The 27721-nt window shown below is 41.4% G+C and overlaps 1 protein-coding gene across 3 annotated transcripts; it reads left to right on the top strand.

The window, feature by feature from the left end:
• The first annotated feature begins 106 nt into the window (after window positions 1-106).
• On the top strand, window positions 107-27339 carry arhgap44a (Rho GTPase activating protein 44a). 3 transcript variants are annotated; one of them, XR_005612686.1, is made up of 21 exons: window positions 107-407; window positions 11122-11161; window positions 12348-12467; window positions 12547-12623; window positions 12783-12894; window positions 13028-13104; window positions 13212-13326; window positions 13509-13577; window positions 14199-14280; window positions 14539-14666; window positions 14876-14987; window positions 15424-15505; window positions 15679-15759; window positions 16244-16357; window positions 16452-16543; window positions 17303-17486; window positions 18340-18357; window positions 18466-18654; window positions 21897-22042; window positions 22154-23253; window positions 24276-24384. XR_005612686.1 is itself a non-coding variant. In XM_039610591.1 (21 exons), the coding sequence occupies exons 1-21, from the start codon at window positions 355-357 to the stop codon at window positions 24425-24427; spliced, it is 2118 nt and encodes a 705-aa protein (XP_039466525.1). In that variant the 5' UTR covers window positions 107-354; the 3' UTR covers window positions 24428-27339. The 3 variants fall into 3 exon arrangements, 2 of the variants coding, with proteins under 2 accessions (XP_039466525.1, XP_031592404.1); XM_039610591.1 differs by having other exon boundaries at window positions 22154-22228; window positions 24276-27339; XM_031736544.2 differs by having other exon boundaries at window positions 22154-22555; window positions 24276-27339.
• Window positions 27340-27721: the final 382 nt, after the last annotated feature.

Here is a 27721-nt window from a genome sequence, read left to right as displayed (position 1 = left end):
TCTTTATTCAAGAGTCAGCCAAAGATACACTACATTTCCCACACTGCATTGCTGCGCAGCCGCTACTTGTCACTGCTGTCGCTCCCTGCCTGTGTGTGTACGCGCGGTGGACTGGTCCAGCATCCCTGCGTAGGCAATGGGGCAAATATAGATGTGCAAAAAATATACATATATCTATCAATTGAAAATATGTAATCGTGGAATACTTCTTCGGCGCCGGCAGCTTGCGATGAGGGAAAGGGGGGGAATGGGAGATTGGAATTTGTGCTGCACCTCTGTGGAGGATGGAGATATGTATTGTGAGAAGTAATGCGGAATATTTCCCCTCGTAGGTGTTAACACAGAAAATACAAGATGAAGAAGCAATTCAATCGGATGCGACAGCTCGCCAACCAAACAGTGGGAAGGTAAGGAAACCGTTTCCGTGCGCTATTGTCCCGACTGGCCAAGTCAAAGAGAGGAGAACCCCCCTGCATGGCCCCAGTTGGATGCGAATCGGATGAATGCAAATAGACCTTCATTCTTTAATTTGCCTTTTTTCCCTTTTTGCGCTTTTTGCTTATTTACTGAAGAATAATGTATACCGCATGTTCAAAACGCCCTAAGTGTTCTATGCGTAATACCAACTGGAATAGGCTACCGCATAGGCAGCGTGTAGGCGCATTGCCCCAATAGCTCCAACCTGCCCACGGAAATATGTTAAATATAGAAAATCAAAGCGACACGGACCATCAAATAGTGACGACCCAATTTTTATGACAGAGTATCATCGGTGGAGTTTGACAAATATGACATTGCCAAGTTATGTCGTGATTAAAATAGACTCCTGTCACCGAACCTGTCGATAGGTGAACGTGATGCAGACGGATGCAGTGTGGGCTGCGACGTGAGGGGAAAATGAGAATAAGGCGCAATGTTTTTATTACGCAGTGATATCAGCTGTGAGGAGGGAAGCACCTCTTAGGCGTGAGTTATCCACTCCGTGAATTCCTGAAGGTCGTGATCCGCATCTCCCTCATGCGCTTCTGGAATGATATGTGTCAGTTTAAATGGACGGTTTTCCATTCCACTGAAGGTCCTAAAAATAACTAAATGAGGGGTTTCTGAAGACAGATTTCCACCTCTGTCCTCACCGTTTCCTTTCATGTTCTTGCTCTGTTTCTGAATGGTTCTGAAATCCATTCCCATCTTCAGAAATGGATGCTCTGTGACATTTTACACCGATCCAGTGGGCTTATCAGTCTTCCCCCACCCTCTGTGTTTAGGGAGAGCAGCTTGTCAAGCAGCGCTGGGCCAGAAGGTGTTCTCTGCTCAGCAAGGGGGTGGGAGGGGGGTGGGGGTGGGGGATTAGGAGCAGGAGGTGTGGGTCATTATTATTATTACAATGCCCCCCCAAAAGGAGGGGCATACCTTGCAGGCTGTGTTTGTGCTATCATTTTCATTTTCCCCATAGGTCATACTGATTTTTCTAGCCGCAGTCTTTTTTATAATCATTTCTTCTAGTGACTCATTAGAGTGTTTGTGTGTGTGGGTGTGATTCTGGATATGTGTGTGGGCAAGCAGGTTGGAGGACTTCAGATGGCCACAGAAGATATGGCACTTTTCCTTTTATGCATGTGTACGTGCACTTATACAGCTTATTTAATGCCGATGGTCCAAGTGATGCTGGTGTAAGTAGAAAATTACCTCTTTTCTGGGGCTGACTAAGAGCAGCACCATGCTAAGTTGGTCTATTTGTACCACAGTGATAATGAGGAACATGACTCTCCCTGGACAGCCCTGCTGGGCTCTTAATAATAACAGTGGTCCATAACAAGAACTGCCACTCTCAAAGCATAATCAGAGATTTGATCTTTGGATCAAGAAGTAATGGATCTGACCCTGTGGTGACCTTGAACAGTGTCAAACACTGGCTATGCCACGTGGAGATAGATCACAAGACTGGAAGAACCAACTCTAGCAACCAATGACCCGATCATGCTGGTTTGATGATCATGTTTTGTTTGTTTTGGGGTTTCTTTCTCTAGAAAAGAGCAGGTGTCTCCATTCAGTAACTATGCCATTTCTCCACCACTTATAATTTGAAGGATTTCAAGAGGTGTATAGAGGTGCTGATGCATGGTTCATCTGAAGAGCTAAATTTAAACAGCTCTTACTTATATTAAATCATGCAGCATAAATGTTTTTTGATATTACCACCAATGAAGTAAACACGTATGCTTGATGCATACATTGTGTGTGGATCCATGTGTTCTTGCACCTACATGCCTTAGAGTGTTAGTGTGGGATCAGTGGGAAAAATGTGTACATATCACGAATGTGCAGATTTATTGGACTTGTATAAGCATTTACACAAGAAACAGTCTTATCATGCCAACATCATTTTGCTGCTCTTCCTTGCACACTGCTCTTGCAGAGATATACTATACTACAGTACATTAAGTGAAATGGACTTACTTTAGCTTTACCCCTGAGCTGTCTTTTAATTCCGCTGGTTTTGTCCTGTGAGCAATGCAGGGCTCCTATAGGAAAGAATAAAGTAGCAAAACAGTGAAAACAGGCTTCACATTAACTGTTCTGCTGACTCAAGCTTTAACCATCCTCAGACTGGAGCAGGGTTTCTCTGTGGGTATGGCCTTTGGTCCCCCTAAACCTCAGTGCTCTCTTTAGATTTGATAATACCAGTGACACGTCCTGTTACTAAGAATATGTAGAGTTAAATTTTATTATTTAGAAACAAGATTTATTAATAAAATTGCGCTTTAGTTTATTTAATGCACATGTTTCTTTATTAAGAATAGACTCATATCTCTTATCTATTTAATATCTGATTTTTACTATATCTGTTCATCTTTTTGTCTTGCATTGGCATTTGTAATGGCAAGTCTATAATGAAGGTCTTCTTTCAGCTGGGGGTTGGTGTTCAGGTGTGCTGTGTCAGCATCCCTCTGGCTCTCCAAGGCGGCTGCTGCTGCTGCTGCTTCTGCTTCTGCTGCAGCTTGCCTTGGTGAGACCCATGTCATGTGATCACCAGCTTGACCAATTACCTCTGTGGAGCAAAAGGGTGTGCAGCCATGCATACTTTAGTGCTAACAGAAATGTGTTTTGGTACAGTGGAGGAGACCTGAAGTATTATTTTTGGACTAACCTTTAATTGAGATTTCAGTCTCCATAAAAACTCTCCTGTACTTTAGTGTTTGCGTTTGTCTAAAAAAAGACATTCTAATTTTTTTGTGTGTCCTTACAGGAAGCGAGCAAAAGATTATATTGGTTCAGCCAGCTCCCACCCTTCATTTCTCTTGACCTATTTCTCTATTCCCAACTCACTGTCCTATGTAGGTCTAGGACAGACTGTTAAAAAGATTCCATGATTCAAGTCTGTAAGAATATGTTTTGCTGCACAGTAACATTTACATATAGATACAAAAAAAAAAAAAAAAAAAAAAAAGGACTATCTCATTCCCTAACACACCCACATTCCATCTTTGCACTCTGCTTCTGCCACCTTTGTGGTGTTCGCAAATACAGCTATGATAGATGCATTCCTCTTACTTGTGCCTTCTAGCTCACCAATCCACAATGCAATTATCTGAAAATGGCAGTCATTTGTGGGCTCCTTTCTCTTTCCTGCATTGTCTCTTACTCTGTTTCTATCTCTTTTCTGATGCAGTAGGAGAATGAATTATTGTTAAGCACGCAGGAGGCCGATTTACAGATTGTGGGTGTGGAAAATCTCCACAGAAAAATTTAAAGGACCAAAGGGAAAGAAAGAAGGACATGTGGAAATCATTGTCAAAATACGTGTGTCAGTGCTCTGAAAAAGTATTTGGCCGCTTTTAATATTAGACCAACATAACCCAAGTAAATACAAAATGTATTATTTTTAAATTATGATTTCATTTATTAAAGAAAAAGCACTATCCAAACCTACCTGGCCCTATGTGAAAGCAAGTGTCCCCTTTTTAAGTCAATAATTAACTGTGATTAATCAAATCTTTTAAAAAACTGAGTTCTATCTTATTATTCACACCCAGCTCTGCTCCCTGTCAAACCTGTTGAATCAAGAAATCACTTAAATTGAACCTGCCCGATAAAGTAAAGCAGGCTAAAAGATCTCAAGAAGCAACATATAATGCTCCGATCTAAAGAAACTTAAGAACAGATCAGAAACAAATCCACTGACAGCTATCAATCTGGAGAGAGTTTATTTCTCAGGCTATGGGACTCCAGCGAGCCATGGTGAGAGCCATTATCCACACATAGAGAAAACTGGAACCTTTTGAGGATTGGCCGGCCTACCAAAACACCTGTTTCAGTTAAGGTCTGTGTTCATAATTCAACAATAAGAAAAAGACTGTGTACAAATAGCATTTATGAGAGCTTTCCTCACATTTGCCAAAAACACATCTTGAACCCCAAAACTTTTGGCAAAATATTCTTTGGACTGACAAGACAAAAGCTGAAATTTTTGGAAGGTTTCAGTCCCGTTATATCTAGTGTAACACTAATACAGCATTTCATAAAAATAACATCATCTCAACAGTCAAACATGGTGGTGGTCAAACAGTGTGATGCTCTGGGGCTGCTTTGTTGCTTTAGGAAATGGTCGACTTGATGTAATTGATGGAACCATGAAATCTGCTGTCTACCAGAAAATCCTGAAGTTAAATGTCTGGTCATCAGTTCATACCCTGAAGCTCAAGCACACTCGGGTTATGTAGCAGGACAATCTAAAACATACCAGGAAGTCCACATTTGAATGGCTCAAAAAACTAAATGAAGGTTTTTGAGTGACCTAGTCAAAGTTTAGTATTAATATTAGATTGAGATATAAAGTTAAACAGGCTGTCCATGCTTGAAATCCCTCCAATGTGGCTGAGTTAAAACAATTCTGCAAAGAAGAGTGAGCCATAATTCCTCCACAGTGATGTGAAAGACTCATCGCCAGTTATCAGAAACACATGATTGCAGTTCTTGCTGCCAAGAGTGGTGCAACAAGTCATTATGATTAGGGCTCATATTACTGTTTTACACAGGGTCAGGTAGGTATGGATAAGTTGTTTTTTTCCCCTAATAAATGAAATCATCATATAAAACAATACATTTTGTATTTACTTGAGTTATGTTGGGTTTGTCTTCTACCGAAATTTGTTTGATGATCTAAAATATGTAAGTGTGACAAATATGCACAAAAATAAATAAGCAAGGAGGCAAATACTTTCTCACTGCACTGTAAAAAGTAGAGAGAGGAAGGGGCAGAAACAGCATTGAGCACTAATATGTAGCTGACCATATTAACACTGAAAACAAATTACTGTTAGAATAAGAAGTAGGTGTCTGTGCCTGTTTTTAAATTCAGTGCAAGATTAACACATTCACACCTCTTGGTGAGAAAAGGGCATATGGTCGCTGACAGGTAACATGAGACAGTAGGTAACTTGTTGCATGAAAATGCATTGTCCCCCACCTCTCCTCTCTCTGTTCCTCCTCTTAGCCTTGATTCTCTGGGTTGGTACCATATAAATCTTGGAGCAAGTTGCATTCGCAATCTGATTCACTGCTCTTATTGTCTTTTTTGTAGTCATTTCTAGCTGAACATGGAACGGCATTATGGTGTTATGAACTATTATGAAGTAAGCCATCAACAGTCAGAAGTGAATCATTATGTGTGTGCTAGATCATGCAAGAGCCGTTGCTAAAGAAGTATCTCATGCCGTTCGGTGCTTCTATACTAGGTTGTAACCCTCCCATATCCCCATCAGTGCCTTTCAGAGACAGCATACTACAGGGTATGGTAGAGATAAAGAGCCTTTGTCAAGGGGCCATTTCAGCCATCAAAAGAGAGATGATGTAATATCAGACAGAAGCGCTGTTTCTCCCTCTCCATGTCACTGGTGTTGATTCATTCAAAAGACTAATCTCTTAAAGAGCCCCTGTATTAAAGGTCAACTAAAAAACTCAGTAGTTTTTTTTTGTTTGTTTCTTTGTTTTTTTTAAGAACAAACAACACAACTTGCAAAATTTTGAAGGAGATTGGTTAATTCCATCAGATCCAGATTCTCCTGTGGAGTTTTATTTTCATTTTGTCCCTATCAGCCTGGCTCCTGTACAAGTGATCATGTACACAGCAGGGTGGCAAATAGAAGAACTCACATGATAATAATGGTGTCACAAAAATTCTGCAATATATCACAAGACAATCTTCTCTGATACATAATGAGATCTGTGTAACTGAAGTAATTTGCCCTAAATTGGCAAAAAAATAGGGATTGTGTATTTATTCACTGCACTTTAATGTCAGTGTGAGCATGTGTGTGTGTGTGTGTAATGTCATTATTGTTCATTCCAGTAATGTGTCAGTTGAGCTAATTAGAGCTCTGATTCGCTTTCCACCACCATCCACCATTTTCCTCTTGTGAATATCTTCTTCTTCATTTAAATTTCCATTCGCTTTACCCTCATTTATCTGAGAAGCCCCCCCACAAAAACTCGTAAAATAGCAAGTCAAAAGTCAGGGAAGCTGTTTAACTGTTTATTAACATATGGAGCCAGCTACTCAATAACTGGATTGCAAGAGAATAGCATTGCTGCATCAATATTTTGACGTGACATGTCAAAGTATTAGGGTTGACCCAGGCTGTTGCTCATGATATCGTCTCCAACAGGGATGCAGAGAAGAATCACTAAAGGCTAAATTTATGATACCACTGTACATAAAGTTCTCTAGTATATAATTCTTAGTACTAAACTGCTATAAATGAACTGGACAAGCTTGGCATTGTTAAAAAGAAACTGTGCATTCAGTTAAGGAGACGGGTGACTCCCTTTCAGCATGCTCACTTCCGTCCATTCAAGAATGTCAATAGGCTCAGAACAGGAAGCACTGATCTACTAATAACAACTTTCTGTTTTATTTACCTCTTTTTTCCCCTTTGCTGTTTAATCATAAAAGATCATTCTCCAGCTCCTTTTTTTGTGCACAGCAAATATAGTCGTTCCTTTGCTTTGGTTGCCTAGAAACGCTCATTTAGTATTAGCCGTTTCATCACATTCGTTTGGCTCTGCCAGTGCACATGTTACATTTCCCAAAATGGTGAAGAAATTTATAGCTTTAACAAAAAAAGGATTTGTTTCTAAGTAAAAGATTGTTTTGACCTTTGTTGCTTTGTCTTAGGTTATTGTTTGCTTGCATTTGAAGTCATTTAGCTGCTCTGTGTGTGTGTGTGTGTGTGTGTGTGTGTGTGTGTGTGTGTGTGTGTGTGTGTGTGTGTGTGTGTGTGTGTGTGTGTGTGTGTGTGTGTGTCTTTGAGCAGATGACAAGTGTAAAAACACAGTTAAGCCACATTGCTGCGCGCCTTTTTGTCGAAATTATTCAGCGCACCATGAATAAAGTTATTAGAGCTAACTCAGTACTTGTGTTTCCAGTGAAACATTACTGAACACTGCAGGCTCTCACTCACTCTTTCATTCACTCCTTCTCTGGACGTGTGTGTATATGCGCATGCCTGTGTGCATGTATGTGCTCACAGTTGCATACTTGACAGAACTGTGACCTAGTTTAGTGGACAACTACAGTAAGTGGGTTTTTCTGTTTTAGTAACCCCGTATCCCATCGCCTGCCCCGCCTCATCATTTGGGTAGAAACCAACTGGGCCTCTAGATGCACGATGCAGGTCTAGAGAAAACAAAAAGCAATCAGTGGAGAAATATTCACGGAGGATCTCAGGCATAAACACCGTTGTGGGTTTTTGTGTGTGTCATTGCTTGTGTGTATGTATGTAACTGACTGTGGATCTCATGCCAGCGCTCCAGGGTGTGCAATGCCCTGCTGAGGCCCAGGGCCACCATTCTGCTCCACTACCCACCCCTAGCAGTACAAGACCTAGCATCCAGTGTAGCTCTTCCAGGCCTCAGAGTAGGGGCCTTTGTTAGCCATGCTAGCAGTGTGAGCAAACCAGATAATGACCTTTTTTTTCCTTTTTGTTCAGCTGAATCTCAGACGGACTGAAAGTCAGCAACAGCCAACAATTGGCTTGCTACCAATGCAATATGCTCTAGACAGCGGATGCTTCTTTATTCGCATTTTGATTATGTCAGCATGGATTATTCATGCTTTCATAAACCATGCTCAGTGCTGGGGGGCTAACGATGCAGCTGTCCAACATTAACACAGCTTGAGATAAAAATATATAGATGCACTTTTAACATTTTAACTGCAACTTAACAGAAATACAATGAGTTATAATCTCTGAAACATTACAAATACGTCCTAAACAGACCTTACCTAGACTTTTATTCATGTCAGCTCTTTGCTAATGTTCCTCCCAGATGTAGAAAAAGTTTGTCATTCTGGCAGCTGATCATCTTGCGCAAATATTGTGTCAACTCATTTATCTTCCTCCGCTCTCTGGGATCGTTCATGTTTGCATTGCTCCGATTTGAAGTCCTTTTCACCAGTGTTACATTTTGCATGCAAGACTGTGATAAATGTCTGCAATTTAAACATTACTTCATTTGCCTGCATATTTTTAGATGCCTGTGCACGTGTTTGTATTGAGTCATCACCAGTTCCAGGTAAAGGAATGCCTGCATAGTGGCAGATGGTTGGCATAAACCTGGCAACGTCTCCCCATCCCTCCATGAGCATACCACCCGCGAGGCTGCCAACTCTCCCACGTCTTTATTTTCCTCCCAGGTCTCACTTTGCACGATATTTGCTGAGAAGAACATCTCTCCTCACCTCTAAGCTGTCCCTGAAGCTAGACTTACATCAGGTTCGGTAGGGCCAAGAGACTTCAGTCCCCCCCAGTTTTCATGCCTCGACAATGCTGCTTTTTCTCTGCATCTTCGCAGCAAGATTATGTGTGATGCTGCTTTCCTAAGAGGAAATGCCACTCTCTGATAACAAACAAACTCATAGAACAAGACAGTGCTGCCTTTGAAGATAGGCTCCAATCTGTTTGATGTCTAGGTCATAATAGCCACACCGCTTGCGGTCCTTGAGGATGCAAGATGTCTATGATTTAAATTGTTATTGCCTCCTTTTAAACAACAAATCCAGTCAGCTGATCAGCCTCTAATAGACAGTGGAAGTGACAATGCAGAGCTACTACCTAATGCATGGGAAGTTGTTTCCTAAACCATGGCATTTCAGAGTTTTTTTGTCTGGTGGAGTGTTCAGCAGAACTGTGCCAAACTTTAGTGCACTGCTTGGGTTATTTTTGTCCTCCCTTTGTCATGTAATCTGCAATCTGCGATCGCAGTTATCCTTATAAATCACGCCAGAAATCTCTTGCTTTGCTATCTTTCTGTCGCTCTCTCTTAGACATGCACACACACATTTCCTGTATTTTGCCTCCTAGCTCATTGAGTAGAGCAGTTTTCCGAGAGGCTGGCTGTGATTAGATCCACTGGTACATGATTTGACCCAGTTCCCATGGCTCCATGCTCACATTTTTTTTTCTCTGAGGCTGGAGATGCTAATGCCTCAATAGTTCAGCTTTCTGTTGTTGGTAACAGTGCTTGGGATATGTGTAAACAACTGCATGTCAACATTAGACACTTTTTAGTCATTTCATATTCTGCCTCTTTTTAGCAACAGTTTTAGAGAGCTGTTATGTTGCCTGTTTGGTAACATACATGAAAACAGCATTTTGGTAATATGCTTCTGACTTATTTCCCCCTGGCTCGTGAGAACTATTGCACAAACAAAGGTCCTTTATATAATTTGCGTTGCCAAGATTATTTAAGATTCATTATTTGCAGTTGGCATGGGCATAGTCTGGGCACAATCACAGGAAGAGGCTGTGCGTACAGGAAGGGAAGTCCCGAGTAACTGTGTTCTGCTGGGGATCTGAAAATGCCTCATTTTAGGAGGTCAGATGGTCTGCCCGATCCCTGTTTCTTGGCAGAAAGCATATGTTATCCTCCACGTTAGGTATTCTTTATATATTGTTTATATATTGCATGCATTGAAGTTTGGTTGGTGTCAAATTCTGTAATAGTTTACCACAAAAAAGAAAATGTACAATAAAATTATTCTTAGGAGACAAGTGGCTATTCTGTCTTTTCTTATAGGATCATAAACAGCATGCTAAGCTATATGGAAAATGTCCTTGCTGACTAAAGTCATAAAATGAAAGCTGATTGAACTGAGCTGACACCATGTATTTGTAAAATCCAGTGGTTTGCTCTTTTCTGAACTAATGGCTTTTTCACTTCTCCGGATGAGTAGCTTTATCTGCTTCATCTGCTCTGCAGCCCTTTCCTTCAGTCTTTGGCTCAGTCCCCATCTGCTGGATTTTTAGTAGGATGTGATGCAGTGGGAATTAACACATTTGAATCGGCGGCTTTAATGTGCTGTTGTTATGTATTTTTGAAGACGATGACTCAAAGAGACAGCCTCACAGACACTTGCATTCTTGCACACACTCACCCACATACACCAAAGAGACAGGTGTGCATGTGGCCTATAAATTTTGGAGCATTGCCACATTGGTAAATGAGCCTTCTATACCCACAGCATTTTGGGAAAGACATGCAAGACTTGTAAGGTGTGCTAAATTATTCAAAACTAAACTGGCGTGTCATCAAGAACTTAAAAAGGTAGCATGTCTGATGTTATTTCTCCTGTGTGAATCAGAAACTGTGTGATTTTGGCAGCTGTTCTGTGTGTATATGGAAGATCCCGCCTACCCAATGAAGGGCAGACCAAAGCTTTGTAATTCTTTGTGTGCATTGTGCAATAATTTCTTTCACTTGTTTTCATCAGAAAACAAAAAAATAACATAAAATAATACAAGGAAGAAAGAAGCCAAATACTTTAAACCATGGGTTATTTTCCAAGTGAGAAAGCTTGCTTCTCTTTCTTGATTGCAGTGTTTAATATATGAAATTTAATAAGCTCTGCATAGGAAAGATGATGAATGAACATTTTCCAAGAATTTCTGCTACTTTGCAGTAATGTTTTATTAGTCTAGAAGCGATTCCCATATCGTTCCCTACATACTGAAAAAACTGCCACATGCAATCATGTTTCTGTGGATTTAAGAATACTAGTATCAAATAAGATTTAAGTGATTACGTATTAATATATATGTTTGGGTTTTTTTATCTTTACAGGGCAGAAAAAACAGAGGTGTTGAGCGAAGACCTTCTACAGGTGAGCTGTAGATGTGTATGGGAGCTGTGATGTCAGAGTGTGTATGTATGTGCACCTGTGAACAGCAGTGAATTATTAGTAGTCTGTAATAAATTGATAATGATTATTAAACACCAAAAATAATGTCCATCAAAATCACCACATGGTACAATGGGAACAATGTACTTTGATTACTATATATTCTGTACTTTTTTTAAAGTGCACTTGAGCCAAAGTTCTGCCAGCTTTCCGAAGTGTTTTTTATTTTTATTTTTTCTTTGGACATTGGCTGCTTTCTCAATTATTTTCAGTCAAGTCCTCAAACATGACCATTTTCAGAGGATTTCTTTTTTTGTTTCTTTATTTGTTTGTTTGTTTTCCTCCCATCATGCCCAATCAGTCAGGGCTGAGAGCTGCCCTTCCCTGAACCTGGTTCTGGCAGACGTTTCTTCCTGTTAAAAGGGAGTTCTTCCTTCCCACTGTTGCCAAGTGTTTGCTCAAAGGGCGTCATTTACCCTACAATATAAAGTGCCTCAAGGTGACTTTTTTGTGAATAAAATTGAACTGAATTGAACTAAATGTTCAATGACTGTGAAATGACATTGAGTGTCTATAGTCATCTGTAAAACATGGTGATGGAATTATGAACACAGAAAATACCATCAGAGTTTTATCCACTATGAAATACCAACTGGAAAGCATCTGATTGGCAACAACTTCATTATTGAAGTTAAATGTTTTATTATCTCAACACAGAACAAAACAAAAACCAGCCAAAATTCAAATAAGAGCTCTAAATGTCCTTCAAGAAGCCCGGAGAACTATTCCTGAAGACTAATTAAAGAAATGGCAAGAAAGCTTGCCTTTTTTAAAATAAAGTTTGCATATTTTCATTTCCCATTTTCTTTTGCATAGTGTTATATATATATAGTGTTTGTGTGTTAGAGTTAAGTGCAACTGGATCCAAGTGAATCATAGAAAGGCTTAACTATAATGCATAATGTTTGACTTCTTCTATCCTACTTCTTAATTTAAGAAGTATAATTTTACTGAGAGTAAATATCACAGGTTTACCGTCAGCATGTACTGTGAAGAGAGAGCAGGCGCTGATTCATGATGCTGCATTAGAGCTGACAGTTGTGTTGCATCTGTGAGGGTACACGTGTGCATGTAAGCACATTCATCTGGTCTGCGTGTGCTTTCCCAGGTGGAGAAACGCCTAGATCTGGTCAAGCAAGTGTCACACAGCACTCACAAAAAACTGAATGCCTGCCTGCAGGGTCAGCAGGGGACTGATATGGAGAAGAGATCTGTAAAGTCACCTTCTGTGAGTACGGGCGTCAGTCTTGCGGGCAACTGTTGAAGTTTACAGAAGTGTGTGTAACGTTATTTCTATGTACCATCAGAAAAAATTACCGCTTACCATCCTGGCACAATGCATGGAAGAAGGGGCTGCAGTGTTGGGGGAAGACTCTCTCCTGGGGTTAGTGACTACTAATACGCCTGTGCTTAACTCACACACACACAGAGTCATCTTTAATTACAGATTTGGCAGCTGAATTCTTCTCTGTCCTTATTGTCCTTGTGTGCATTTTAATTGTATTTGATTGCTTATGACTTTGTGCTTGGCTCTCACCAACAGAAAAATGCTGAAGCTCTGTGGGGAGACAGAGGAGAAGCTGGCCCAGGAACTCATTCAGTTTGAGTACCAGATAGAGAGAGATGTGGTGGAGCCTCTTTATGTCCTTGCGGAGGTGAGCAGATAGTGTTATTTTAATGCCCCAGTTAAAAGTTGCATTTTGGTGTTTTCATTTCCATTGCTATTAGCAGAAAAAAAGGTATAATGAGTTGACTGTTTTCATATTAACTCCTTGGATTTTTTTTCAGGTGGACATTCCTAATATCCAGAAACAGAGGAAGCACTTAGCTAAACTTGTCCTGGACATGGACTCAGCACGAACAAGGTGAACAGTGTTCAAACAGCGAGGCTAAAACCTGCTGTGTTTAGTGTATTGCTAAAATAAAAACTTGGAATGTCTAAAGCAGGGGCAATTGTTTCGTCTACCCACAGATATCAACAGTCATCCAAGTCATCCAGTCACCCCAGCACTCTGCAGCCCGGTGCCAAATCTGAGTCCCTAAGAGAGGAGATGGAGGAGACAGCCAATCGGATGGAGATTTGCAGAGTGAGTCAACGATCAGAGCTACGTGTATATCATGCCTTCCTCCAGCTACTTTTGCTCTCCTCTTTGATTTATAACACTTGCACATGAATCAGACACAAATGGGCCACAGTCATGGAATGATATTAAAGTTCTATCTATGACGTTAGCGAGATCATTTCCTTAAGACGATTTTTCTTTTTCAGGATCAGTTGTCAGCAGATATGTACAATTTCATGGCCAAAGAAATAGACTATGCAAACTACTTCCAGACGGTAAGTCAAATATGTCATCAAATTGGCAAATTGTTTTGTTTTTTGTCTTTGGTGTAAGAGTTCATTTACACCAACAACATTAAATATGGGAGCTACACAATTGCTTCATATCATGGAGGTCCCACTCATGTTGTCACTTCTAACCTGTTGGGGCATGGATAGGACATGTGGCATTAAAACTTGATATTTTGGCTCCTTTGTGATCAGGCCTTCTCTGGCACATCCTGTGGGTGCTCGACCAGACTAGGATTCTAGGAGGCTCAGTTAGGTCAATGCCTTGGTGTCTTTGTCGTGTTGCATAAAACCATTCCTGAGCGGGTTTTGTTATTTGGCGGCGAGCATTGTCCTGCTGGTTGAAGCCACTGCCTTCAGGGCGTGTCATTGCCTGAACTGTCGGGTGTGCTTGGTGCGCAGCGATGAGTACTACGTGTCAATGAATGAATGAATAAGACGATGAGTGTTGCTGTCTTAACCTGCCGGGCATTTTAACATTGCGGCTGATAAGAATCAGATTTTTTTTGCATTTAAGCACAAGCTGTAGTAAACACTGAAGATGACGTTAAAATCATAATTGTTTGGTGCATTATCTTATATTTTATTTTCCCCTGCTCTCCTCTGTAGCTGATAGAAACGCAGGCAGAATATCACAGGAAGTCATTAGAGATTCTTCATAGTGTCCTACCCCAGATTAAAGCTCACCAAGGTGAGTCATGCATTGTGACGAGAGCTATGTGTGTGTGTTTGTGTTGAGATCTGCTCCATTTCTGTACCCGAAGCAATACCAAGATGATCAGTAAAGAATAAACTAATAGGCCTGGCATGTTACATAACAATGTAATTAAGGAACAGTTATGCACCTTGATATTTAATTAATGGTTAATTTATGATTGCTAGACAAAAGACATGATGCATAGGGTTGTTTTTATCCATGTGTGATTCTGGGCACTGTTTGGTATTGCAGAGGCGTGGGTGGAGAAGCCGTCGTTTGGCAAGTCCCTGGAGGAACACCTGAGTATAAGTGGGAGAGAGATTGCCTTCCCCATCGAAGCCTGTGTCACCATGTTGCTAGAGTGCGGCATGCAAGAGGAGGTAGAAGAAACGCACATATACATGAATCACTTGTCCATTTTCGGTGTTCTTATTTTGGTTTTATTTTGTTTGTTGTACACCGGCCAGTCTATTTGAGTGTCTTCATAATTAACATTTAATGGAAATATTCAAAATCTGCATTGTGTTCCTGCTCAGCTGTGTTAGATATGATAATTAAACATCACGTGTTTCCTGTGTGGGGGCTGTAGGGCCTCTTTAGAGTAGCTCCATCAGCCTCCAAGCTGAAGAAGCTGAAAGCGTCTCTGGACTGTGGAGTTCTTGATGTGCAGGAGTACTCCTCCGATCCACATGCCATCGCAGGTGAACTACGCCCACATAAATGCATTGTTCAAAGCACATTTCCATAACAACAATCCCAACTCTGTGTAATTGTTAGAGGCTAAATTGTAAACAGCCAATTATTTTAACTCCATGATCAAAAGTTCATTTGTAAAAAGCTGAAGTGTTTGCAGTCTTTTTTGGACATAATGCACTTTGCAAATGCGGTTCTTTGGAAAATGTCTTCCTTGGCGTTATTTTCCCAAAAGCTTTCTCTTCAGATATTGCTGTCCATTTCACATATTAGCATGAAATCTGTGTTGAGCTGTCTGACTTTGGCAGATGCACTAGCTATGAGGGCCTGCTAGAGGGGAGTAGAGATATGGAGCATGGCCTCGCCAGTAGAGAGAAAACAACCCTCCACTTCTTTCAAAGAGCTGACCAGTTTTTACGCTGTCCTTTTTTTTAAATCCCACAGGGGCCCTGAAATCATACCTTCGTGAGCTCCCAGATCCACTGATGACCACTGAACTTTATGATGAATGGATTCAAGCCTCCAAGTGAGTCGCTGTACTCTTAAGAGTATTTTCTCAAATTGTGCCATTGGCAGTGATTAAAAATAGAAATCAGTTCAGCGTGTTAGTACAGGGCCCCTAACTGTCAAAAAGAAAAATGATGACATTTATAAAGAAGTGGAGCAGCAGTAAACCGTAATGACTTTATATTTCCTCAGCATTCAAGACATGGACAAGAGACTACAGGCGCTGATGGCAACATGTGAAAAACTCCCCACAGACAACTTAAACAATTTCAGGTCAGTTTCTTTCCCTGATTTTCTGCAGATTGATTTGCAGGATTGCACATGTTTCAGTGTAGCCTTACTACCATAAACAAAACATTAGGAGATCAAAAACCGGGAAAGTATGTAGAAACAAAACTGGACCACATCCAAGTGAAAATCCGGGTGAAATCCTTTCATTCCTACAAATATCTGCTCAACTTGTGCCACCTACAGGAAATAATATTAACAGCAGGATCAGCAACTTTAGAAGTACAATGATCACTGACAAGGAAATTACTGTAATGTCTTTGCAGTACTCGTAGTTGTACCTCCTGCAGGCAATAACTCATACAGTTTTACAGTCTTATTTACTGTAGGTGGCACGTCTGATATTGCTGCTATCATTATTTTTTTTTACTTTATAATCAGTAAATGGTACAAGCAGAGATGTCACGTCTAACAAAAAACAGTGGGTTATACTTTTAAAATGCACAGTTAATTTTATCCAATCCTACAGATATTTGATCAAATTCTTAGCCAAGCTGAGTGAGTATCAGGATGCTAACAAGATGACTCCTGGTAACATGGCTATTGTCCTTGGACCAAACTTGCTCTGGACACACAATGAACCGTATGTATTCTTAAAGCAACGGATAATTTTATTCTTTGGATTTAAACCAATGATTGAGTGACTATGCTATAGCTCACTTGTCTGCTCTATCCAGGAACATGACAGAGATGATGACGACCGTGTCCCTACAGATTGTTGGCATCATCGAACCCATCATCCAGCATGCTGACTGGTTCTTCCCTGGAGGTGGGGATTACACACTATGTATGTAAAATTGTAACTGCGCTGGGCATCTTATCTGTTTTTTTGTTTAAATTCTATCATTGTAAGTAACAATTAGGGGATCTGAGATGATAAAAAAAATTGCCCAGAACAAAAAAGTGTTTAGCTTTATTCAAATGGACATAGTTTTGCATGTCATAATCATGCAAACATCTCAAAAATCATATGGTTGCACGGCTATTCTCCCCAGCCTGATAATACAAGACAATAATAATACAAACAAACACCATACAGCAATACAGCAGGTAATGAATGTTTTTCGTCACGCTTCAGAAATAAAAGAACCACTAATGTTTCATATTTCTGTATGTTGAAGGGATTGCAAGAAACTCGCTCTGGTGATATTTATATGTATACATCTTCTTTTTTTTTCATTTTTGTGGATTTGGACAGCAGCACCCGGTTGGTGTATCAACTACCATTATACATTGATTCACAGCACAGTGCAATGCTGATGTCGCAGCATGTGACTTAAATTGTAGATTAACTGTTATTGATTAGCTGTTCTCTGTAGACTTCTACATGCTAAAAAAGAGCATTAAAATGTCATTTTAGTACTGTATTCGTTGCTTGGCCTAATCTTAATTTTATTATAATAATTTCAGTTCTTCATACTAACTGTGGTTTTTGGAGTAATTGTGTGTATTCAAAATGCACACAATTCTAAACATTACTGTAAGTATAATAGACTACATGCTGATGGTGTGTCTGCTTCTGCCTCAGAGATTGAGTTCAACTTGACAGGCAGCTATGGAAGCCCGATCCACACCAACCACAACTCCAACTACAGCTCTATGCCCTCACCAGACATGGACCAATCCGATCGCAAGCAGCAGCATGATCAGAGCCGACGCCCACTGAGTGTCGCCACTGACAACATGATGCTGGAGTTTTACAAGAAAGATGGGTATGATGCCAGGTGCTCACTTCTGCTACCCACCTCTCACTCTCCTTCAGTCTCTCTCTTTCCACCCACGCCTCTTCTCAGGCAACTGATACTGAATTCTTACATTTGAGGAGAGCAGCGTTTGCACATTAAGATCCTCCGATCTAAAGTTTTCATTCGGATGAGTCAGAAGCCTTCATAAGCAGCACAGAAATCAGTATCTTGTTAAATATCTTATCTCACAGTAATATATACAGGTGTACCTTTAATTATCAGGATTCATCAAGAGAAGCCTGAAAACTGCCCTCATTTAAATACGTAGGGCTGAATAAGTTTGAATGGCATGGTCTCTATGGCAACAGGTTTCTGATGGAGAGCTGTTATCTTCTTTTTCTTCTAGAGGAAATATTTCTCCAATCCCATCCTCCCACACCCAACTCCTCGTTCACAGTCTGGCTAGCACGTCACCTGGCGTGACTCATTCACCGAGACGGTGGAATATCACTGGAGAAATTAGAACCAACACCTTGAACAAAACACCCCAATCAAGTGAATACAAAGGATGTAACATTAAAGGCATCAGTCTAAATTTGTTTAAGCAACTATTCAATGTGGGGGAGAAGCCTGAGCTTTTCTTAGACTATAAAGGTTTAATTGGAAGAAATAACCCTCTAAATGGCATTCAGCAGATTAGCACATACTGGTTATATGACCTGACTTTCTCTCTGAATCCCTTTACTGTTCCCTCTACTGTTTATCTCATCTCCCTGCCATAATCATTGCTTCATATCAAATATTAAACATTTTGTGACCCTTGTCTGCATTACTTATGACCTCATGTCACTTTTGCCTCTCTTCTCCCTTACTAACGCAGCATTAGGAAGATACAAAGGTATTGTATCATTCCTTCTTCCCACGACTTCTTTCCTTACTATCCCCACTTGCCTCACATGAGTTTTGCTGATGTCACACATGAGTCTGTACATGTTTTTGTCTCCAGTATGGGCGTCAGGGTTATGGATACCTCCTGGGTGTCTCGTAAGGGTTCATCCACCCTGGCGCGTAAGGCTTCCTCCACTCCTCCAGGCATGCAAGGCCCCGGCTCCCCTGCAGACACACTCATCCCCGAGCAGCCCGGAGAGCTTGCCATCTCTCCGTCTGCCACACCTCCACTTGGAGAAAGGGTTTGGTAAGTCACTGTGGAGACCCTGGCCCTCGCTTCTCCATGCATCCACCCGTGTTCGTTTTTATTGTCATCACCATCATCACCATCATCTTGCACTGGTTCTTGGCCATGTTAACCATGCTTCCATTCATATGCAATGCTTCCATCTTTTTTTTGGAGTATCTCCCTCAACATGTTCATGTTGCATTCTGTTTTGAATTTGTTTTCAGACATCACACATTCTTAGAGTTGTCCTTGTGTCTGTTTGTCAGGTCACTGTGGGTAAAATTTGCCAAAAAAAAAAAACGTTTTTTTTTTTCAAATCTGAAGGATTTTAGTCCTAATACTGTATAAACAAGTTTTGTTTATCTACGTGACGCAAAGCTTCAACCTGCTAGTTGTTGCGAGCATGCTAATCTATCCAATATCCCATTGTTGTGGCTTGGCTTTCTCAGCTTTGGTCGTGAATTATTTATTTTTCTGTTGACACGCAGACTGATTTCACAATTTCTTTGGTATCATTATCACAATTAAACACATGAGTAATCACCTCATGGTCACCGGCTCTGCCTATGTGGCAGACAAGAAATATTATGGCTTCTGGCTTGGCTGTCTTTCCCCCCCATTTCCTGTGGCTCTTTCAGCCTTTGAAAGGGTTTTGTGTCTGTTTCACACTGCCCTGGGCTGACTGCAGGACCTGTGATGCAAACAAGTCATTTAGGATTAAGGCGGGTAGGGCTTCCATATCCAGCAGTGAGGAGAGTTTCAGTCATCAACTCAACTTGGTATTACTGAAAGCTGCAGACCAGCACTTTGGTTCCAGAGAAGGATCCTCACAGCTCTATGCAGTGTGCAGACACAAGGTGATCACAGAGGGAGTCCTACACACTGTATCATTTTTTCTTTCACAACGAAACTTAATTTTCTTTGCTATTTCTTTGTGCTTGTCTTTGTATTTGCAATAAGCTGACTGTGTACCCACTGCCCACCGCAAGATGCAGCACTTTTTTTTTGCCTACTGGTTTTGGCTTCGAACTGACTAACACACTAACACACCTTAATCATCCAAACAGCTTATCCTATATCGCTCCAGTGCGTTTCCCTGTTCAGTCAATAGAGCTGTTTCTTTTGTGCTGTCTATTCTCTTAATATCTACAGCTCAGACAACGTGTCACCCAATCGGCCGGACACCTCTCATGCCCACCCGCCCCCAGGGGAGGACCGTCCACCCCCCCCTTACCCCACTTCTATGTGCCACACTGCCCCCCACCACTTCTATCCCAAACCCCCACCCTGCGCTCGCCCTGTGGCACCAGGTCCAGAGTCCCAGCCGCCTGGCTCACCCCCACCCCCAATGCGCTGGTCTGGCTTCACTCCCCCCGTCCCTCCCCCTTCCTCCTCTTCTTCCTCCTCCTCTTCGTCACTTGACATCAATTCGAACCCCAAACCTAGCTGTCTTCACTTCCCCAAGCACAGCCCGCCTGGTGACATGTCGCATGCCCCCCCACAAGACACTAATGCTTCGCCCCTCTACGTCAAAACCCCCTTGGTACTAACCCGTCATGACCAGAGCCTTGGCAACCCCCCTAGCCTCCCTTCATCCGTGCCCCCGCCCCCGCCGTGGGCTGCCTGCCCCTGTGCCAGAGAGAGAGGACCCCCCAGGCTGACTAGGTAAATACAACACACGCCTGGCCACTATGGATGCATCACAGAGTGGCAGCTGTATTTCTCCTTTAGCTCGCTGGCTCATATTTTTTCTTTTTGCTTTTTTTATTTTTTTATTACCTCTCCCGTGAAATTGCATAGCTGAGATTCTGTAACACACAGGTTGTCTCAGGATGCCTGTCAGCTGGGTTGCTTAGCAACCAAGGATGTTACTGGCTTATATAGCGCTCAGTTTGTTGCTGTTATTGAGTAGATGACAAATACACAAGGAATGGCTTCGAACTAGAATAGAAATGTATTTATTGTCAAGTCTGCTGCAGTTTTTCTTCTAACCAGCACACAGTACATGAAAAACCTCTTCGGTTTTTTTTTAAGAATTTTAAGGATTTATGAGATTAGCAAAATGGGAACCCTAACAGTGCAGTACCTCCAGCTGGACCCAAAGTGCTGAGTTTTACAGTTTTGCCTCTGATAGTTTCTTGACTCAGAAGTCTTTGGTGCTACTACTAAACAGGACGCTGTGAATCATTACACCAAATCTCTTTCAGTGGTCAGAACTTGGTTTTGAACACCTCTATCCTGTGATTGGAAAGCTGATGGCCTGTGGTTTGGAAGTCTTTGTTTGCTGAAGATGTACAACTCAAACAAATACCATTTAATTAGACGGCAACTTTAAATGGCATTTCTACAAAACTGGTGTTATTTTTTGTTTGTTTGTCTGTTGTTTTTCTTGCTTGTGGTGGTGGTGGTGGGAGGTGGTATTCAAATGGGTCATGTAAAACAAAGTTTCTTATCAGATATAAGCAATTATTTTTTCTTGTTGTTCATGCAGTTTATTTAGAGTCACTCGACTTCGGTTCATTTTTGTACTCAGTTAAGACTTTGTCAGTCATATCTAGTTGCATGAAGTGTCTCTCATCTATTTTGAGTGTATTGTCACTGTCCAAAGACGCATTCAATCCGTATTCACACTCTGTTGTTTACTAAATCTGGCAAATGTTCTGCAAGCTCAGCTGGAATTTTTCTGTTGTTACTCACTCATGAAAATGAATGTCACATCCCAGTAATTGAGTTTCTTAGCATATATCTAGTCAATATACTGGTATTGCTCAATTATTTTTTGAAGTGTTTGTCTTATTATTTTCTATAGTCTAGTGGTTTACACATTTGCCAAGCAACAGAGCCATGGTTCATTTCAAGGGGGAGACAGAAATCCTCCGGGGATGCATCAGGAAGGGCATCTGCTGTAAAAATCTGCCAAATCAAATATGTAGAGCTACCTGCTGTGGCAACCCCTTGTGAATAAGGAAACACCCAGAAGTAGCTTTTGTTGCAGGGGGATTGAAAGTATCGGCATCCATACAGAATATTGTGCACCAAATTTTTGTAAATCTGTTAAAAAAAAATAACAAACAGTTATTTTGAACTGCTTTCCTTGAGATGAGAAAAATGTTGTTAACAGTGGAAGCAGCCATGTTTATGATGGTGATGATGGTGTAGTGACTGTAAATAGTTGTACATGTAGACTGCGATGAGTCCAAAACACTCACTGTTTATATGTTTATATGTTCACATACTAATATATATGTATCTTTTTTCAGTTCATTGAAGAGTAAAGAGCTTTCCCCTGTAATTGGACACAAAGCCATCCAGGTCGCAGGTCCGACAGTACCCCCAAGCAGTAGTCCTCAAAGCAGCAGCCAGTCTCCCCACTCCACAGAGCACAGTCCACACACCCTGCGCAAAGGTCAGTGCCTCAGTAATATGTGCTTTCATTGACATTGACATTGAAGTTTTAAACATGTCTTGCTCATATTTCCACAGGTAACTTTAATATGACTATGGTGTGTGTTAACAGGCTCCAAGAAGTTGGCTCCCGTGCCTCCTAAGGTCCCATACGGCCAGTCTGGAGGGATGTCTGACCAGTCCACAGGTCAGCCGTCACCAGTCAGCCTGTCCCCTACACCTCCTAGCACCCCTTCCCCTTATGGACTGGCATGTCCTCCAGGTCAAGTACCACCGTCCTCCCCTGGGCAGACCCCACTGGGTACACCCCACTCTCTTTCGTCCCCGCCTTCCCTGACGGGGACACTCACCAAGTCGCGGCCTGCCCCTAAGCCCAGGCAGAGACCCAGCCTGCCCCCTCCTCAGCCACCCATAGCCCCTCCGGGGCTAACTGGCCCACCTGTGGCCCCAGTTCCTCAGCCCATGGAGCAGGGCCTCCTGGATGGACTGTCTCCTGGGGAGAGCATGTCTACAGGTAAACAACAACCCTTGGCAACAACACCCCCACCGCCACCCCCACAGGTGGGGCTGCAGCGGCCCTCTCTCAGACTCGCTGTGGCTCTGTCCAATGGAGACGGTGGACGAGTGTAGGACTCTGTAGAACCTGTCACTGTAGACAAACCTGTCCCCTTAACTGACTGCTCCCAAACAAATGTCTGAATGAATACAAGTTGCCTTTTAGACACAGATGCCTGAGAATAAGAAAATGTAAATTTTAGCATTTCTTGTGTTACTGTAGTAAGGAAATCTCTTGACCAATGTATTCATTGCTTGTGTTATGTGATGATGTTTCTGGGTAATGTGTGGAAACATCAGAGAAGCATAGCTCGTCCTGCTTGTATGAAAGTTGCCATTAGATTCATCATGTGCTCTCTGTTTATCTGTGTTACCCAGACCCCCACTTGGCAGAGGTAGGTCAGAGGCTTACACAGTTCACACCAGTCTCGCATCTCTTACTGGGTAGCAGGAGTGGAAACCTAGCCAGACAAACCCAATGATAAAGCTACAATATGATGTTCTCAAACTGAGGTGCTCTGTCAATATATATACACCAGTGATTCTGTCACTTTGTTATATTTATCATTCTCTTGTTCCCCCTGCTACTATTGTGTACTTTGCAGCTGTGTGAGGCCAGGGATTCAGTGTGGGCTAAGTGTGAGGGGGACTTTTAGGGTAAGCCAGACCGCCCCCGCCCCATATACTCCATCTCACTGCCTGGCCTCGTACCGTGGATGCCTCTGGGGTCTCCTGCAGCCTGCCTCAAACATACCTACCCTGTAATGCTCAATCATAATCCCCGTCCTTTTTTTAGCAGGTTGGCTGTACTTTCCTTGCACTGTCTTCAACCAATAATGCACGGCTTAAGGACTTCCCAGAGTGCATCACACTGCGCTCACATTGCAGATGCCATTGCTTACAACGGTTTCATCTTAAAGCCCCTTTCCTTTTGTTCCCCATTCCCAGCCCTATGCTGGCAGACATCTCCAACGCCCCTGCCACTAGTATCAGGGGGGTCACAGGTAACCCCCACTCCTCCTTTGGCAGGTTCATCGCTTTTTATAACCTCTGCTTCCTCTTACTACACTGCCACACTCCATCTCATTCCGACACAGGAGTAGCCATCCGTCTCTGTTTGGATCTGCCGCTTCCATTAAATGGAGCAGCACGTAAGAGTATCTATATTTACAGCAAATACTACTTTCAGTCCTCTAGAGATCTCCATTCTTACTTTAAGCCCACTTGGTGTCTTGGTGCCATTTTCTTTCCAGAGAGTTCCACACACATCCTGTTGCCTCCTTGATGTTTATCTGTCCACTGTTGTAAACATGTAATTTGTCACTGTGCAGTCATTTTGACTTGTTATTGTATTTTATCTGACAGAATATCTGTTCTTCCTGTCTCAAAAGACACAAAAGGCTGAGACATGCTACACTAGCCTACCAAGTTTATTGACATAATCAGCACCACACTGTAGAATGTGAAGCACACGTAATCTACTGATTCCTTCGATCATATGCCGCTTACCATGAGTTCAGACTCAAAACAATTAATATTATTTCTGCTCTCTTTCATTTTTACACTCCATTTTCATTGTCATATTGCCCTCTCCTCCTCCTCCTCCTTTTCCCGGTGCTCATTATCGCCATCCCCACTATTCTGCTCACCATACTCACCTTTCCCATCCTCACCATTAGATATCTTCAATTATGAAATCCCCTCCATCAATGTCAATCTGGACAGCCTCATCGATGAGTTCAGCGGTGCCCCCTGCAGGAGGTCCATGGCAGTGACAGATCCAGAGGGGGATGGTGTGCCTGAGGAGGAGCCCCAGAGCACCACTCTATGACCTATCACCCATAGGCATCATTTTCCAGAACCCCTATGGCTGTACATACTCTTTAACTGTCTCCGCCAAGGCCCGATGGAAACACACTGGCCGCACCAGTGCCAACCAGAAAATGAACCCTCCCTCACATCTGCTACAGGCTGCAAACAAACTGAACTTTTCCAACTGCTTGCTAGTAAATTAGTGTGACTACTACTACCAAAAGAAAAAAGAAAAAAAAACACACCAAAATGCCATAGTGGAGGAACAGTTGCCTTTAGGAGGAAAGACTGGAATTTAGATGAGTATTGCATTAAGAAGATTTTTTTTTTCTAATTTCTTTTTATAGCTTTGCTTTGTCGTTTAATGCAGTGGTCTGTATTTCTGTGTTTTCAATTTTCTTTTTGCCTTATTAGAACATGCAATCAAATTGCAATATGATATTTGCAAGTTGTACAATATTCGGTTAGGGAAACTCAGAGCCTGACATGGTTTGGAGCAAAGCCCATCCTCAGGGTGAAACGGAAACACGGAGCGAGAGCGTAGTCTGGTTTTATTGCTCACAGGGTATTCAAGCTTTGTGCACATTAGGAATATGCGGAGCCCCGGAGACAGGCTTTGCATGCCAGAGTAACATTTAACGTTGTTTTTCTTAGTGCCACTCCCCATTTAAAATTCCCCTCTTCTGTCGCAAGTACAGCTGCAGTTCTCTGTCTGAAATTTACCTTTAGGTGAACTCACTTTAACTCACTTTATACCAGCACAGTAAGAGAAGAATGTTATTGTAATTCAACTTTTTGTACTTCTTGCATCCATTATTTATTTAGGAAGAAAGCACCACGACGTGTTTGCATGACAAGCCAATATCGATCGACCTGCTTCTTACCAAGGGCCTGAGAATGGCAGTGCTTTATTTTGTGCGAGTGTTACTGTTGTTGTTCACACCGAAAAGTAACTTTAGATCCCACCCCAGTGCTGTAACAGTGAGTGATAACGGATGGATGACTACACTGCCTTTAGGTTCGTATGTCTTTCTCTTTTAACTTTGTTTCAAGTGCTTCAGGTTCAGTGACCTTTGACCCCTTGTGTAAATACAAAGACTGTACATAAACTGATGTATATAAGCTGAGAGGAAAACTATATGTAAAATGCATATCTTGAATATATAATAATGATATATGTGCTGATATTTATTGTGTAGAAAATGTAATGATTAAAAATTTGATGTTATTTTTGTCCCGACACACAATGAACAGGTTTACTGTAGAGTCCTAATTTTTTCACTTTAACACCAGGTAACTATGATGCTGCAGCAGAAATGCAGAATGTTTTTTTCTGCTTAAAGAAAAAAAAATCAATCGTGGTCTTTCTAATTCTTCCTCCTAAGCTTTGACTTCAGGCATGCTAAAGGACGAAGGAGTTGCACACAGATGCCATCTTCTCTTCTTTTTTTGTTCGAGTAAATGATTTGTTTGCACGGGCCATTTAATGAATTCATAATGAGGACACATTTATCCCCTAAACTGCTGTTGTTAGTAGTAAAATCGGCACACGTTTAAACTTGAAATAATTGCCCTTTACTGTTATTTTTAGACAATTAATGACACAAATGTATCTTGTAACAGATGCTGCGGTGGTAGTATTATTCCCTTCAAAGATTCCAAGGACAATAACTTTGTCAGTTAAAGTGCAATTACAGTGTTTACTCATCCACGAGAGTCCAAAAAGTGGTCAAAGTCACCCTTCCCGAACCTGCAGAAATAAGCCATTAATTTCATTTGAAAGCCTTTTTGATTATTATAATTATTATTTTATGTGTGAATTAATCTCTGCCAAAATAATTTCTAGATTATTCTCTCTCCAGAAGTAATCTATTGTATGCCTCAGTGTGTGTTCTCAATGGACTTTGTTTATGAAGATTTTAGTGATGTTGATTATATTGATAGTTGTGGTAATTGTATGACAATTGCAAGTGCCCTCACGCCGGTTGTTATTTTGGAACTATAGACATAATTAATGTGTGCTAGACGAATTGATTTTCTGTGCTGGATCCATACATTTATACAAGGAGGCAGGTTTGTTTCTGAAAGTGACTGACTCAGATCTCATATAGCAGGCTATCTGATTTTGTAATACCTTACAGGGCAAGTAAGAGTTAGTATTGGACAGAAGGTTGATTAGGGCCTTATGGCATGTAATATTACCAGTACAGAGCAGCATAACTGTAAGGTTTTTGTGAATCATTACTGGAACTTGGAGCCACCTAAAAGCATGCAGTCATATATAGCTGTAATTATTATGTTGCCAAACAAGGGAAAAAATCTGTATCCTTCCCCATAATCATAATTGTTAAAAAGAAATATAAGTAAAGTAACAGCAGATTTCAAGTGCATATTCATCGGTTGCACCAAAGTTGCATAGGTTTATCATTTTAACTTAAGTTGGCCTATATTTCCTAACTCACCTCATCACCAAGTATCTTGAAAAAGTAAAGCCCAGTTTGTTTGCATTTTTTTGTGTGTGTGCATGTGTGTGCATGTGTGTGTGTGCGTGGGTGGGTGAGAGGGTGGCGTGAAAGAAAAGCAAAAAAAAAAAGAAGTAAAATGTGAAAATGTGTTTCATGCATGCGCTTAGATAGTGTTTTGATAATCCATGTTTTCTGTCGATCACAATTTTCTTTATGGATTGTAAGGACCGTGATTAAACTCTAGGCCTGTAGATGGACTCTAGAGAATGTGGATCGTTAAGACAAATGGTCCTTTGTGGGTTTCAGAGCAATACGGTGGAGGAGTAGACGTTGTCTGTGGATGTACTGCCTCCTTCTGCTTTCACTACTAATGTACAAAAAAAACCTGCTGCTTGTCAAGCCCACCCGTCCCGCCCCTTCCTCTGCTTAGCATATCAAGTGGAACACAGTGTGTACTGTGAAGCCTACCTGCAATCCTTATCAGAATGTCAGAAAGAAATATATATATTAAACTCTACATTTGTAATAATCTCACCTGGTAAACGTGGGTTTTATTTGATGTACGTCTTGTTATTTATAAAGTGAATATTTATAAAAGTTCTTTACCTAATTAACAATTTTAAGGTTCCTATTCAAGTAATTGCAATTGAGGCACGTCCATGTTAGTTTTTCTACTTTTCTAGTGCATATTTCTCTACTACATTATTCTATTAGACCCCATCCCTGGGCTGTAACAGTTTGATGATAATGAATGACAGCTATGCTATCAAAAAAGAAATGGACACCATGCAAACTATGCACAACCGCTCTATCAACCAGCAGTAATTCTGGAATCTGTTATGGGACCA

Source organism: Oreochromis aureus, linkage group 4, assembly GCF_013358895.1.
Source record: "Oreochromis aureus strain Israel breed Guangdong linkage group 4, ZZ_aureus, whole genome shotgun sequence".
In the NCBI taxonomy this organism is placed as follows: domain Eukaryota; kingdom Metazoa; phylum Chordata; class Actinopteri; order Cichliformes; family Cichlidae; genus Oreochromis; species Oreochromis aureus.
Note: the sequence above shows the minus strand (reverse complement) of the source record. Positions and strands in the feature narration are given on the sequence as shown.

Excerpts from the sequence above, each read along its gene's own strand:
- arhgap44a (XM_031736544.2), top strand. The coding sequence starts at position 355 with ATGAAGAAGCAATTCAATCGGATGCGACAGCTCGCCAACCAAACAGTG. Across the intron at positions 408-11,121 it reads GCCAACCAAACAGTGGGAAG|GGCAGAAAAAACAGAGGTGT; the intron begins GTAAGGAAACCG and ends TTATCTTTACAG. Across the intron at positions 18,655-21,896 it reads CCACTTGGAGAAAGGGTTTG|TTCATTGAAGAGTAAAGAGC; the intron begins GTAAGTCACTGT and ends ATCTTTTTTCAG.